The 12,500-nt window shown below is 44.2% G+C and overlaps 2 protein-coding genes across 2 annotated transcripts in view; one reads left to right on the top strand and one right to left on the bottom strand.

Moving 5' to 3' along the window:
- The window catches only part of LOC113815983 (indolethylamine N-methyltransferase), an 8,501-nt gene extending 3,148 nt beyond the window's left edge, over positions 1–5,353 (top strand). The window contains exons 4-6 of the mRNA XM_070144321.1: positions 2,126–2,224; positions 4,201–4,321; positions 4,992–5,353. Of these exons, the coding sequence (XP_070000422.1) occupies positions 2,126–2,224; positions 4,201–4,321; positions 4,992–5,207 (436 nt within the window). The 3' untranslated portion in view covers positions 5,208–5,353. The remainder of the gene's footprint in view (positions 1–2,125; positions 2,225–4,200; positions 4,322–4,991) is intronic.
- Positions 5,354–6,183: 830 nt separating this feature from the next.
- LOC113815981 (uncharacterized) overlaps positions 6,184–12,500 on the bottom strand; it is a 17,212-nt gene continuing 10,895 nt past the window's right edge. Inside the window, exons 2-4 of the mRNA XM_027367999.2 lie at positions 10,505–10,647; positions 10,027–10,303; positions 6,184–9,067 (exon numbers count right to left, since the gene is read on the bottom strand). Coding sequence (XP_027223800.1) covers positions 9,062–9,067; positions 10,027–10,303; positions 10,505–10,647 — 426 coding nt within the window. The 3' untranslated portion in view covers positions 6,184–9,061. The remainder of the gene's footprint in view (positions 9,068–10,026; positions 10,304–10,504; positions 10,648–12,500) is intronic.

Below are 12,500 nucleotides of genomic sequence, written 5' to 3' on the forward strand. Positions count from 1 at the left end.
TCTCACTGATCTCAGAAAAAAAGACTGGATCGAGTTTCTGTTGCCAGGAGCTTGAAGCCACAGCAGTTCCACGTCCTTAACAACAGACTTTAATGGGTCGTACAGTATTGTGTATATTGTATTTGTGGAGATTCTTCTTTATGCAGTTTCACAGCTCGAAAGAGGAAAAAACGTTTTATTAAATCGATTCATGTTGGGCATCAACAAACTCTCAGGACAAACTTTTCTCACAAGCTTTGGGGCTTTTGGAAATTTATCATAAATCCAAATATAATCAGATTTACAACTCACTGTTTTGCTCATTTATAGGTAGTAATCGTTCTATGGTTGTTTCTATGCAATGCGATGAACATATATTTATTTCTTTTCCAAATCTACCTCCCTTAATACCCAGCCTGCAATATACACTCTTTGTGCAGTACGACACCGTGTATCTTGGTGCTTTAAAGCCCTCCGATATGGCGACTGTCAAAAAGCCATCATTTTAACATTTGCGTTTAAGAGACAAGAGATTGCTCGATCCAGTTTTTTTTTTTCTTTTTTTTTAGATCATGGCGTATTACAGACAAGAGATTGCTCGATCCAGTTTTTTTTTTTCTTTCTTTTTTTTAAGATCAGTGTAGCTTCCCTATAAATCTGCCCCCGGGGGTAAATTTACTCCAGTTTAGGAAATGTTGCCAGAAGTAGTGAAATTATGAGAGGAAAAATGGCAGAGATATAGTATCCGTGTTTTTGTCCTCCATGCTAGGTGCTTGTTTTTTCAGTAATGCGTTCCATTTTTTTTAAGGAAATATTTAGATGTTATACTTATGAGGTTTAATCCAATGTCTTCACCTCACCCGCCCACTACTCCCTCTCTCTGTCTCTCAATCTCCCCCCCCCCGCCCTCTCTCTGTCTCTCAACCTCTCTCTGTCTCTCAACCTCCCCCCCGCCCTCTCTCTGTCTCTCAACCTCCCCCCGCCCTCTCTCTCTCTCTCTCTCTCTCTCTCTCTCTCTCTCTCTCTCTCTCTCTCTCTCTCTCTCTCTCTCTCTCTCTCTCTCTCTGCTCTCTCTGTCTCTGTCTCTCTTCCTATCTCTCTCTCTCCCTCACTCTCCTCCCTTTCCCTCCCTCCTTCTCACTCATTCTCTGTCCTCTCTCTTACTCTTTGCCCTCTGTCTGTTTTTCTCTGCCTTCTCTCTCTCTCTCTCTCTGCCATCTCTCTCTCTCTCTACCATCTCTCTCTCTCTCTGCCATCTCTCTCTCTCTCTGCCATCTCTCTCTCTCTCTGCCATCTCTCTCTCTCTCTGCCATCTCTCTCTTTCTCTGCCATCTCTCTCTCTCTCTCTGCCTTCTCTCTCTCTCTCTCTGTGTGCCTTCTCTCTCTCTCTCTCTGTGTGCCTTCTCTCTCTCTCTCTCTGTGCCTTCTCTCTCTCTCTGTGCCTTCTCTCTCTCTCTCTGCCTTCTCTCTCTCTCTCTCCCTCTCTCTCCCTCTCTCTCTCTCTCTCTCTCTCTCTCTCTCTCTCTCTCTCTCTCTCTCTCTCTCTCTCTCTCTCTCTCTCTCTCTCTCTCTCTCTCTCTCTCTGCCTTTCTCTCCTCCCTCCCTCCCTCCTCCCTCCCTCCCTCCTCTCCTCTCCCCTCTCCCTCCTCTCTCTGTCTCTCTCCTCCCTCCCTCCCTCTCCCTCCCTCCCTCCCTTCCTCTCCCTCCCTCCCTCCCTCTCCCTCCCTCCCCCTCCCTCTCCATCTCCCCCCTCCCCCTCCCCCTCCCTCTCTCCTCCCTCCCTCCCTCCCTCCCTCCCTCCCTCCCTCTCTCTCTCTCTCTCTCTCTCTCTCTCTCTCTCTCTCTCTCTCTCCCCCTCCCTCTCCCCTCCCTCCCTCTCCCCCTCCCCTCTCTCCTCCCTCCCTCCCTCCCTCCCTCCCTCCCTCCCTCCCTCCCTCTCTCTCTCTCTCTCTCTCTCTCTCTCTCTCTCTCTTCTCCCTCCCTCTCTCCCCCTCCCTCTCCCTCCCTCCCTCCCCCCATCTCCCTCCCTCCCTTCCCTCTTCCCTCTCCTATCCCTCTTCCCTCCTCCCTTCCCTCCCTCCCTCCCTCCCTCCCTCCCTCTCTCTCTCTCTCTCTCTCTCTCTCTCTCTCTCTCTCTCTCTCTCAGAAAAGCAGAGGAAATAGCCGAGCGTCTGCGGGAGGTCTTCCAAGTCGTCATTCCCTGCGACGGAGCCCTGGAGGAGCCACTCGCGCCGATCCGCCAGAAGTAAGTTGATACATTTTTCGACTTCGTGGGATTTTATCATTGTTTTTATCGTTTATGTTCTTGTTTTAGGTAATTTTCTATATTACGTGTTTTATGTATTTAGACGTAGTTTGTTTTATGGGATTGATTATGGTGTTGGTGGATTATATAAAGCTGAAGGTGATAGATTGTAACACTATCTTTACATTTAAAATTGCTTGAGTTTACCCTGAGTTCAATTTTCTATATCTTCTATATCAAAGAAAACGTTAAGCTTTCAGCCATGATCTTTGCGGTTTAAAAATATATATTTATTTCTCTTTATTTTTACGTTATGATATAAAGTGAGATAAAGTTTCCTTCAGATTAAAAAATACTTATAGGTTACCATAATTTAAACAATTATTTTCTTATTTGTAAATTTAGTAAGTTATTAGCTTAACAAGTGTTTCTCTATGATTTGAATAATGAAACATTTAAACACGAGTTACGGAAATACAGCACGCATCATTTTATTAGTCAAGTGGTCTTTCTTGAATAAAAGGTGGGCGTTATAGATGGGCGGTTAACTTATTGTGTTTTCAAGGTGCAATATATCGGTGGGCGCTGAGCGAAAAAGGTGGACTATCCCTTATCAAATATGTATTGTGTACAAGCCCTCTCTTTACTGTTATGTTATAGATCCATAGTCCGTTTAGGATAAATTTCGATTGAAATCACCTCCGACTTTATGTAATATACGTTATCTCATTGTCATATGTTTTCTTAACAGTGAAGTGATATCCATCTGACTGAGTGATGAATGAATATCTTATTTTATCATTTTCTTTTAAGAAACGATCAAAATTAATATATAAAAACTGTCACTTAGACTTCAGTCAAACACAAACACACACACACACACACACACACACACACACACACACACACACACACACACACACACACACACACACACACACACACACACGCAGGTACGCACGAACGCACACACATATGGGCACACACACCGACGCTCACCCTCATAACACCTCCAATTAAAGACCAGATTATTGTGTAATTACTATGCAATTACAAGTTTCGAATTTGTAAACCATGCGTTTTTTTCAGTCAAGGCTTGGATTCAGTTTGGCATAATATTCATTGGATTGAACTAAAATTTAAGTAGATATTGTCAGTGTCATTTACCATTGCCGATATTGTCTCTATCCCAGACCAGTAAACAAGTGGTTAAGAAATGTTTAATTGGCTTGTTTGGAATTAAGAGCTTCAATTTATTTTTATCTATTTCTTTTTTGGAAAGCTGGTAGCAATCATAAAAATAGATTCACCTTTATTCAAATGCTTTACCATCTGTATTTTATTACGTAATATTCGTTTGGTTATTTTCACTGAATATTATACAAGATTCCGTGAGAACATAAACCACTGAACTTTTAAGAGGATGTATACATTAAAGCTTTTATGATAAGCATTCATTGCTAATTATGAACAGCAATTAAAGACCAGATTAGGATAATTTAGAATAGGATGATTGGAAAAAGTTAAATATTCCGAAGGGAAACCATCGCTCTGTTGCCTTTACGATTGTTTTTAAAGGATCATTTCCTAATATGGAGACATTCACTTTCACAATTGACCTTATAATTACAGTGATCATCCGGGAGAATAATAACTCCTATTGATACTGTTAGTAGAAGTTATGGAACGAAAGAATTGTGTTTCCCGAAAATGTAAATGTATTTCCTCGTGTGAAGTTTTAAAATAACATTGCAGTTTTCTGGGCGTCTCATTAGGCCAGCTGTAAGTGCAGCGATAACACCTGCAGTGACTTTCATCATTTTGTTTCCTCTTCATTTCTCCCTTTACTCATCTTTCCCATCCGTTCGTTTTTCTTTTTTTCCTCTTCCCCTATTCTCCATTTTCTCCTCGACTTTGCATTGCAGTGACGTAATCAGACTACAGTAATGATAATTTTTTGCTTAACGACTTATTAGGTATGACGTGATCATGACGACTCTTTGCCTGGAGTTCGCGACCACGACCAAAGACGACCACCGCACTATGCTCGGGCGCGTCGTCAGCCTTCTGAGGCCCGGCGGTGTGCTGCTGATGGCGGTAGGTTTCCGAGAGAGAGGGAGAGGGAGAGGGAGAGGGAGAGGGAGAGGGAGAGGGAGAGGGAGAGGGAGAGAGAGAGAGGAGAGAGAGAGAGATGAGAGAGAGAGAGAGAGAGAGAGAGAGAGAGAGCAGAGAGAGAGAGAGAGAAGGGGGGGGGCAGAGAGAGAGGGGGGAGGGAGAAAGAGAGAGAGAGAAAGAGAGAGAGAGAGAGAGAGAGAGAGAGAGAGAGGAGGGGGAGGAGAGGGAGAGAGAGAGAGAGAGAGAGGGGGGGAGAAAGAGAGAGAGGAGGGGGGAGAAAGAGAGAGAGAGGGGGGGGGGGGTGAGAGAGAGAGAGAAAGGGAAAGGGAGAGAGAGAGAGGGGGGGAAGGCGAAGGAAGGAGGGAGAGAGAGAGAGAAAGGGGGAGGGAGAGAGAGGGGGGAAGGGGAAGGAAGGAGGGAGAGAGAGAGAGAGATTTGATCATTCTTAAATTCCATGCTCTATCGAGTATGTGTTGGTAATGTTTAGTAAAAACACGTATACGCACACGCTGTAATAAAGATTGCCCATAAAATCATAAATAGACATCATAGTCTCCCAAGCACTTCATCTCTCTTACCATTTTAACTCAAAACCTATGCAGATGATTTTTCCAAAATTCCTTTAATCTTGAAAAACCTGCTCCCCCCTCAGGGCGCCCTCGGCAACACCTCCTACGCCGTGGGATCGACACTCTACCCTTCCGTCAGTCTACAGAAGGAGGACCTTGAGGAGGCCGTCGCTTCGGTGGGCTTGAGTGTGACCTCCATGGCGACCCTCGAGCGACTGACGACCTCGAAGGAAAAGCCAGCGGACCACCTCGGCGTCTTCTTCCTCGTGGCGGAGAACCGGGAGGAACCGGGGGTGTAGCGGGAGGAACCGGGGGTGTAGCGGGATTGGATTCTTGGCAAGGCGATGGTTGATATGTTATTAAGGCGGGATAAGTGAACGAAAACGTAATATATGGACGCACAGATACACACACACACATATGTATGTATATATATATATATATATATATATATATATATATATATATATATATATATATATATATATATATATATATGTATGTATGTATGTGTATATAAAAAACATGTATATGTATATGTATGTATGTGTATAGGAACATACACGAACACGAACGAACGGGCGCACACACACACAAACATACACAAACACGCACACACACACACACACACATAATATATATATATATATATATATATATATATATATATATATATATATAATGTGTGTGTATTATATAATATATATATATATTATATATATATATATGTGTGTGTGTGTGTATGCATCACATACATACATGCATATTATATATATATATATATATATATATATATATATATATATATATATATATATATATATATATATATATATATATACTTATACACACATGTATGTATAAAATTCATGCACCCATTATGGTATCAGCAGAAAACTCAGTATCCGACTGTATAACATGTTAACTGAGATATGTACTTTTTAATACGGTTTCCCATTTACAAAGGACAGGCAGCAGATCTTCAGACATCGTCTCCTTGACTGAGTCATGACTGAAGGGAGAAAATCCAAACAAGAAAAGAAAAACACTTTATTGACCCGGATACAGTGTTAATAGAATTATTTGAAATTAGCCAAGCAATTGTTTATAACTTACTTCAGTTTGTTTTTAAATTGTTGCTCGTAATAACATAGAAGATATTAGCATAAACATAAAAATGATGGTGTTATTATTGTTATTAATGAACATTCCCGGAGAAAAGTACAAAAGCCATATATTTTATGTCATTTGTGACTGTCTTTTGTTATTTCCTTTTGCATAACTTTTTTCTAGATGGTTTGTTATGATTATATGTTTGAGCACCACAACCTGTCAAACATAACCATTAAATGTGATTTTTTTTCACGCTAACACACCAAGCATCACATAAGCAAATTATTGTGAATTGCCGAAGTCCGCCCTCGCTCCAGCTGTTTCAACTTCCCATTTTCTCTTTTGACATTCATTTATCGCCGTTGTTCTTCTGTTGATCACCTGGTTTAAAAGTTAATAAAACCATTTTCTCTTTAGACATTCTTTTATCGCCGTTGTTCTTCTGTTGATATGTCTAAAAGGTAATAGAAGCCACTTTCCTTACCCCGTCACTCCCCACTCTACACAAAACCCGTCTCTTTCAGACAGCATCGATTTCTGTAATCAAAGACACATTTCGAATTGCTTTGAAAGGCAAAGGTAAAAAAAAATACGCGGGTTAAGAGAAAGTTGTATTTGTACATAATAAATACAGAGCCGGGAACCTGCCCGACGCATACATTCGTCCCTTCATTCCAATGTTATCTTATGTACAGGTTCTGGGTCCATGAGGCGTGTTTCCGTGCACCGTGAGGGAGGGGAAAACCAACCTTATGGACTCCTCTTTTAAGACCGAGATATATATATACTTCGAGTGCAGGATTTGCTCTACCATAACGAATGATAAGCGTAAATATTTCAAAACAAGTTTCAACGTAATGAAGGAATGCTTTTGCATGCTTTTACATCTCGGTCTTTTTGTTATTCATTTATACTCATTCTCATGCAATCAAAAGTTTCGCTCGAAGCCTAACAAGTACAACAAGTAAAAAAAACAAATACTAGTAACTCCAATTGTAACAACTGAACATAACTGGCAACGTCTAGAATATAAAAAAAAAATCCATGATTTAAAAAAATACATAATTTTATTCACATTCCTGGTCCTATTTGAATTTTGTGTTAAGAAATATGAAAATTCCATTTCGTTGCCAGCACTAAACTAATTGTATGTTGCCCCTAACATAACATGCTACAACAATCGTCCACGTAGATTAACAACTATGAAGGAATACACATGTAACAAAAAATGCGAATTAAAAAAAAAATGTGTATCAAGAAATCTGGATGAGTATTAAAGCAAAATGAATTAAACATTATACACCCTAAACAACGTTAATCTAAGGATGTACAGTTTTTTTCCTATAGTATTTACTGTCTCTGATCAATCTCATTTAACCTTTGACCTGAATTAAGATTATATTATAAGACAAACTCATCCAGTGGGTGCGAAGAGAGAGCAGAACTTAAACAATCTTTTTCATGACCTCTTTAAAAAAAAAAAATGTCACATCTTATCCTAGGAACCGACACATGCCTTTTTACACAGAGGCTTTCCCTGCTATGTACAGCAAACACGGAAGCCAAAGCCATGCACTACTTGGGCGAATACTGGACTTACGTGGTGAGGGGAGCCAACGGCGGCGGGCGGGGGGACACGCGGTGGGGGGAGGCTGGGGATGTAGCAGTGGGTGTTGTGTAGGTGTGTGTGCTTGTGTAGGTGTGTCTGTGTGTGCTTGTGTAGGTGTGTCTGTGTGTGTTTGTGTAGGTGTGTCTGTGTGTGTTTGTGTAGGTGTGTCTGTGTGTGTTTGTGTAGGTGTGTCTGTGTATGTTTGTATAGGTGTGTCTGTGTGTGTGCTTGTTTATGTATGTGTCTGTGTGTGTGCGTGAGTTTGTGTGGGTGTGTCCGTGTGTATATTTGTGTAGGTGTGTCTGTGTCTGTGTGTGTTTGTGTAGGTGTGGTTGTGTCAATGTGTTTGCGTTGGTGTGTCTGTGTGTGCTTGTGTAGGTGTGTCTGTGTGTGTTGGTGTAGGTGTGTCTGTGTGTGCTTGTGTAGGTGTGTCTGTGTGTGTTGGTGTAGGTGTCTCTGTGTGTGTGTTTGCGTTAGTGTGTCTGTGTGTGCTTGTGTAGGTGTGTCTGTGTGTGTGTGTTTGTATAGGTGTGACTGTGTGTCTGTGTAGGTGTCTGTGTCTGTGTGTTTGTGTATGTGAGTAAGTCTGTGGGTGCGGTTGTGGATGGATATGTGTGTCTATGTGTGTGTTTAGTGTAAATTCGGTGGTCATGTTATGGAATGCAATATAGTATGTATTGGTGTGTTGGTCTTGTTTTCTGGTTACAGATTTTCACATATTTGTGTGTGTTAGAAATATAGCACTGATGTATTAGTGTATATGTATTGATACATGTATGTTTTAGGTGTATCCACTGTGCTTTGTTACAGTGGCTGTGTTCTCTAGATGTGTTTGTAACAAATGCATATAGAATCAAAGCATAGATGGCAGGTGTACATTATGCTGTTTAGTGTATGTGTGTGGTAGACTTACTGGGTACGGCGGCCGTCTTAGCTCGGCAGACTCAAATCATCTTGCCTTTGTGAGTGTCCCAGCGCCTGCGAAGGTTCCACTGCTGCTCCCTGCTCTGGCCACCTACCCCGCTTCGGACACGACCGTCATGTGAACCTAGGTCGTAACTGTGGGAGGAGTAGGGCGGGCCAGGAGGAAGCAGCTCGTCTCTTTGACTGTGAAACTGAGGTGCTCCTGGCGGTGGGCGCCGGTTGCCGAAAGGGCGGCCGCGGTAACCGAAGCTTTGCTGGCGTTGCGAAGGTCCCCGGCCGCTGCTCATGCTCTGGTGGTATGAGTTGGTATTTTGTGTTTTGGTATTTACAGTGCTGACACCAGGCGTGTTACTATCGGCGTTACCAGCGTATGGGTTGAGGGCAGCTTGAGGGACATTGGACGGCCCCTGGTAGGCACCCCCGCTCCCATGTTGCTGGTGCACCACATGCCCCTCGACCCCTCCTGAGGGCGAAGCTCCCGTCACCTTGCTGGCCTCAGTGCCTCCATTATTGCTGTAATGATCGAGAGTGTTCATTAGATCGTCCCAAAGACAGCGAACTCCGCATCCCGCTGTCCCGGTTCCCTCTCCGCCTGACTCGGAGAACTGGCTCACCATACTATTGCTACTGCTAACTTGGCCGCTATAGCTAGGATTATTGTTATTATTGTACTGAGATGCAAAGTTATTGTTGGAACCTCTGTTACCATTAGAGCCCCTCGTATTATAGGGATTGCTATTGTGACTATGATTTGGATCTTTGTTATTATTAGAAGGACCTCTATTGCCGTTAACCTTTACGCCAGATTCAAACCCCTGATTAAAACCATGAAGGAACCCGTCTTTGTACCCTTGCCCTTCATCTGCTGAGTCAACGTCTTGTCTGTCATTCACGTTACGGTTCAACTGAACGTGCTGCCGTCTGAAAGAGCCAAGGGGTTTACTGTCATGTATTTGCCCGTTGTTATCGTCGCCGAAATAATACCCGTAAATCATGTCAAGACTCTGAGCTCCGAACTGCATCTGCTCAGGAGACAAGATCTCTTCGCTTCTCTGGTGCCGTTCAGGGTGCCATTCTGTTTCCGGAAACACGTCTGACCGTCGAACGCTGTAGGAGTTCGAGGGAGACGCGTGCATGTTCCCGACGTAACTTGAGACGCTGTGCTCAGTCGTCGGGTAAAGCGTCTGTTGGGGCTGACCTTTCCCTTCGTCGGTCTTCTTGGGGGTGTGAGTCACCGAGAAGGAGTGGTTGGTGTGGTGCGTCACGGTCAGGTCGTACTCGGGGTCGTGAGTGGGCGCCTCGTCGGGAGCGTCCTTGTCTTTAGTCGGATTTTGGTCGTTGTACACATTAACTGTGACCTGAACTGTCGGATGAGAGGGGCTCGGCTGGTGGACATAGATTGGGTCAGGATGAAGGTCAAAGGTCCCGCTGTCATAGGTAAGGTCAGGAGGGGAGTAGTCCGGAGGGCTTACCTGGACGTCGCGAGCACTGCGGTGGAAGTTTCGGCGGGTGAGCCTTGGGAAGAGGTTCCTGAGTCCGGCCATGGTGCCGTCCACGAACTGGCGGAAGGTCAGGCGAGGGCGCTCCTGACGGACCACAGGGCGGGGGCGCTGAGGGTCGTTAGGAGCTACCAAGTTGTCGCTGGACTGACGGGCCGGGAGGTCATCGAGGGGCACGGGGCGCTGGCGTTTGCGGCCGGGGAAACCGGGGCGATTCTCTCGTGCCACTCCCGGCCGATTGTTGATGGACCTGTTGCGGGGGACAGTGGCAGTCAGTGACGTGGCGGAGAGGCCCTCACCGATGCAGACGTGAGCCTCACCATCAGGAAAACCGTTATCATATTTTCTACTGATCAGATAATACCCTTTTAGCCTATTTTCCACACACCCATCCTCGCTATCCCTTACTCGTAGCCAACGCTGTTATTTCGCACAACCAACAGCCACTTACTTGAGCATGCCAGTGCCGATTCTCGAGGCCATGTCACTCATGTCGTCCATAAATCCCCTGACCATCTGCTGCAGCCTGGAGGGTCGCTGGGCACTGGCGGAGCTGAGGAGGGCCAGCGCCACCACGAGGACCAGGGTCATTCGCTGGGGGAGGGGCAGAGGAGGAGAGGTGGTGAGAGGTCATGTTGAAGCGGGAGCGATGCGGTGGCCCGCTTTCCCCTCGCTTTGGGTATGCTACGTTTTCAGGTATGTGTATGTAATTCTGAAGCAATGGGGATAATATAGAGTTGCTATTAACACTCCTCTTCCATTTTTATGTATCGTAGTTTTTATATAAACAGTGCAACATCATTAAGCTGTATTCTAAGCCGTTCAAGAACACATTGTGCTTATGAACTAAAAAAAAAGTACCATTAAACAAAGATGAAGTAAATACGGGGAACGCGAACAAAAAGAAAACACAATAGCGCCAGACGCCTTTACGCTTTCCTCCACTAAGCCCTGAAGAAGCAGCAGAGAGAAAAGACCTGTGGCACAATCGCCTTTCTTTGCTCTTCTTGTCGCTTTGTTTACAACTTGTTCAGCAGGAAGCCCCCGCGGACAACGAGGGAAGGTTGAAGGGTGTTTATCTAACCAGAAATAATTTTCGTCTGTGTATAAGCATGCAAAAAAAGTTGAATTAATCAACTTTAATTAAGCTATTATATTTCTTTTAGTGGATGATTTATCCTCAAAGAATTTCGCTTGACAGTAATTTTCAGAATATGTATAAGCAGAGATGAATGGTTAAAAGCGAGTGGAAATGATTCTCAAAGGCGGTTCTTGAATGTGAAATGAGAACGACATTCACGCCTCGCATGTATACACCCCCCCCCCCATCCACCCAGTGGGGTTAGGGCTGGTAGGGGTGTGTTGACAGGGTGTAAAAGTGGGGGGGGGGGGGGTTGGAGGAATGTGTAAATGATGAGGATGGGTGGATGGGGTGGGGGAGGGAGGGGTTGGGATAGGTGACCAGGGGAGGGGGGCCCAGCGGTGTTTTGACCAGGAGGGGGGGGGTTATAGGGAGGGGAGGGGGCGAGAGGGTGCCATGGGCCTCAGAGTCACGTCTCGCTTCGCTCTCTAATACGCTTTCTGGAACTTTCTCAAAGAATTTGTCGCATTAGAAAACTGGCTAGGTGGGGGGGGGGGTGCCTGGGTGCCTGGAGGACGAAGAAAGAAAAATGGATTGCGGCGAAGATAATGCGCAATTCAGAATGTTTAGAAAATATACGATTTACACACAGACACAGACACACACGCACATACGCACACATGCACATACACAAACACACACTCACACACACACACACAAAACACACCACATACAAACAAACAAAACACACACGCGCGCACACAGACACACGCTCCCTCACACACGCATATCACATATGCACACACATACACATAACCACGTACATACACATAACCACGCACACAAACACTGAAAGAAAAGTCAAATGCTATAAACGGTTATAAACATATTCTCTCTCTTTCTATCTCTTTCTCTCTCTTTCTCTCACTCACTCTCTGTCTCTGTCTGTCTGTCTGTCTGTCTCTCTCTCTCTCTCTCTCTCTCTCTCTCCCCAACCCTCTCCATGGCTCTCCATCCCTCCCTCTCTCTCCCTCTCCCTCTCCCTCTTCCCCTCCCACTCTATACATCCATCCATCTATCTATCTATATCTATATATTCCAAATACAATACCTTCTATATGTTTCTAAATAAAGAAAAGAAAAGAAATGGCCGAGAAAGTTGCAAGCTTCTGGACAGGAAATCTAAGCGAGATCACTTTGTGGCGACCGCTCGGGAGACTAATATCTGGCCGCTGCGGGAGGTTCGCTTCGGGATTTAGAAAGCGTTTATATATATATATATATATATATATATATATATATATATATATATATATATATATATATATATACATATTTATATATATACATATATATATATATATAT

Source organism: Penaeus vannamei, chromosome 31 (genome assembly GCF_042767895.1).
Source record: "Penaeus vannamei isolate JL-2024 chromosome 31, ASM4276789v1, whole genome shotgun sequence".
Lineage (NCBI taxonomy): Eukaryota > Metazoa > Arthropoda > Malacostraca > Decapoda > Penaeidae > Penaeus > Penaeus vannamei.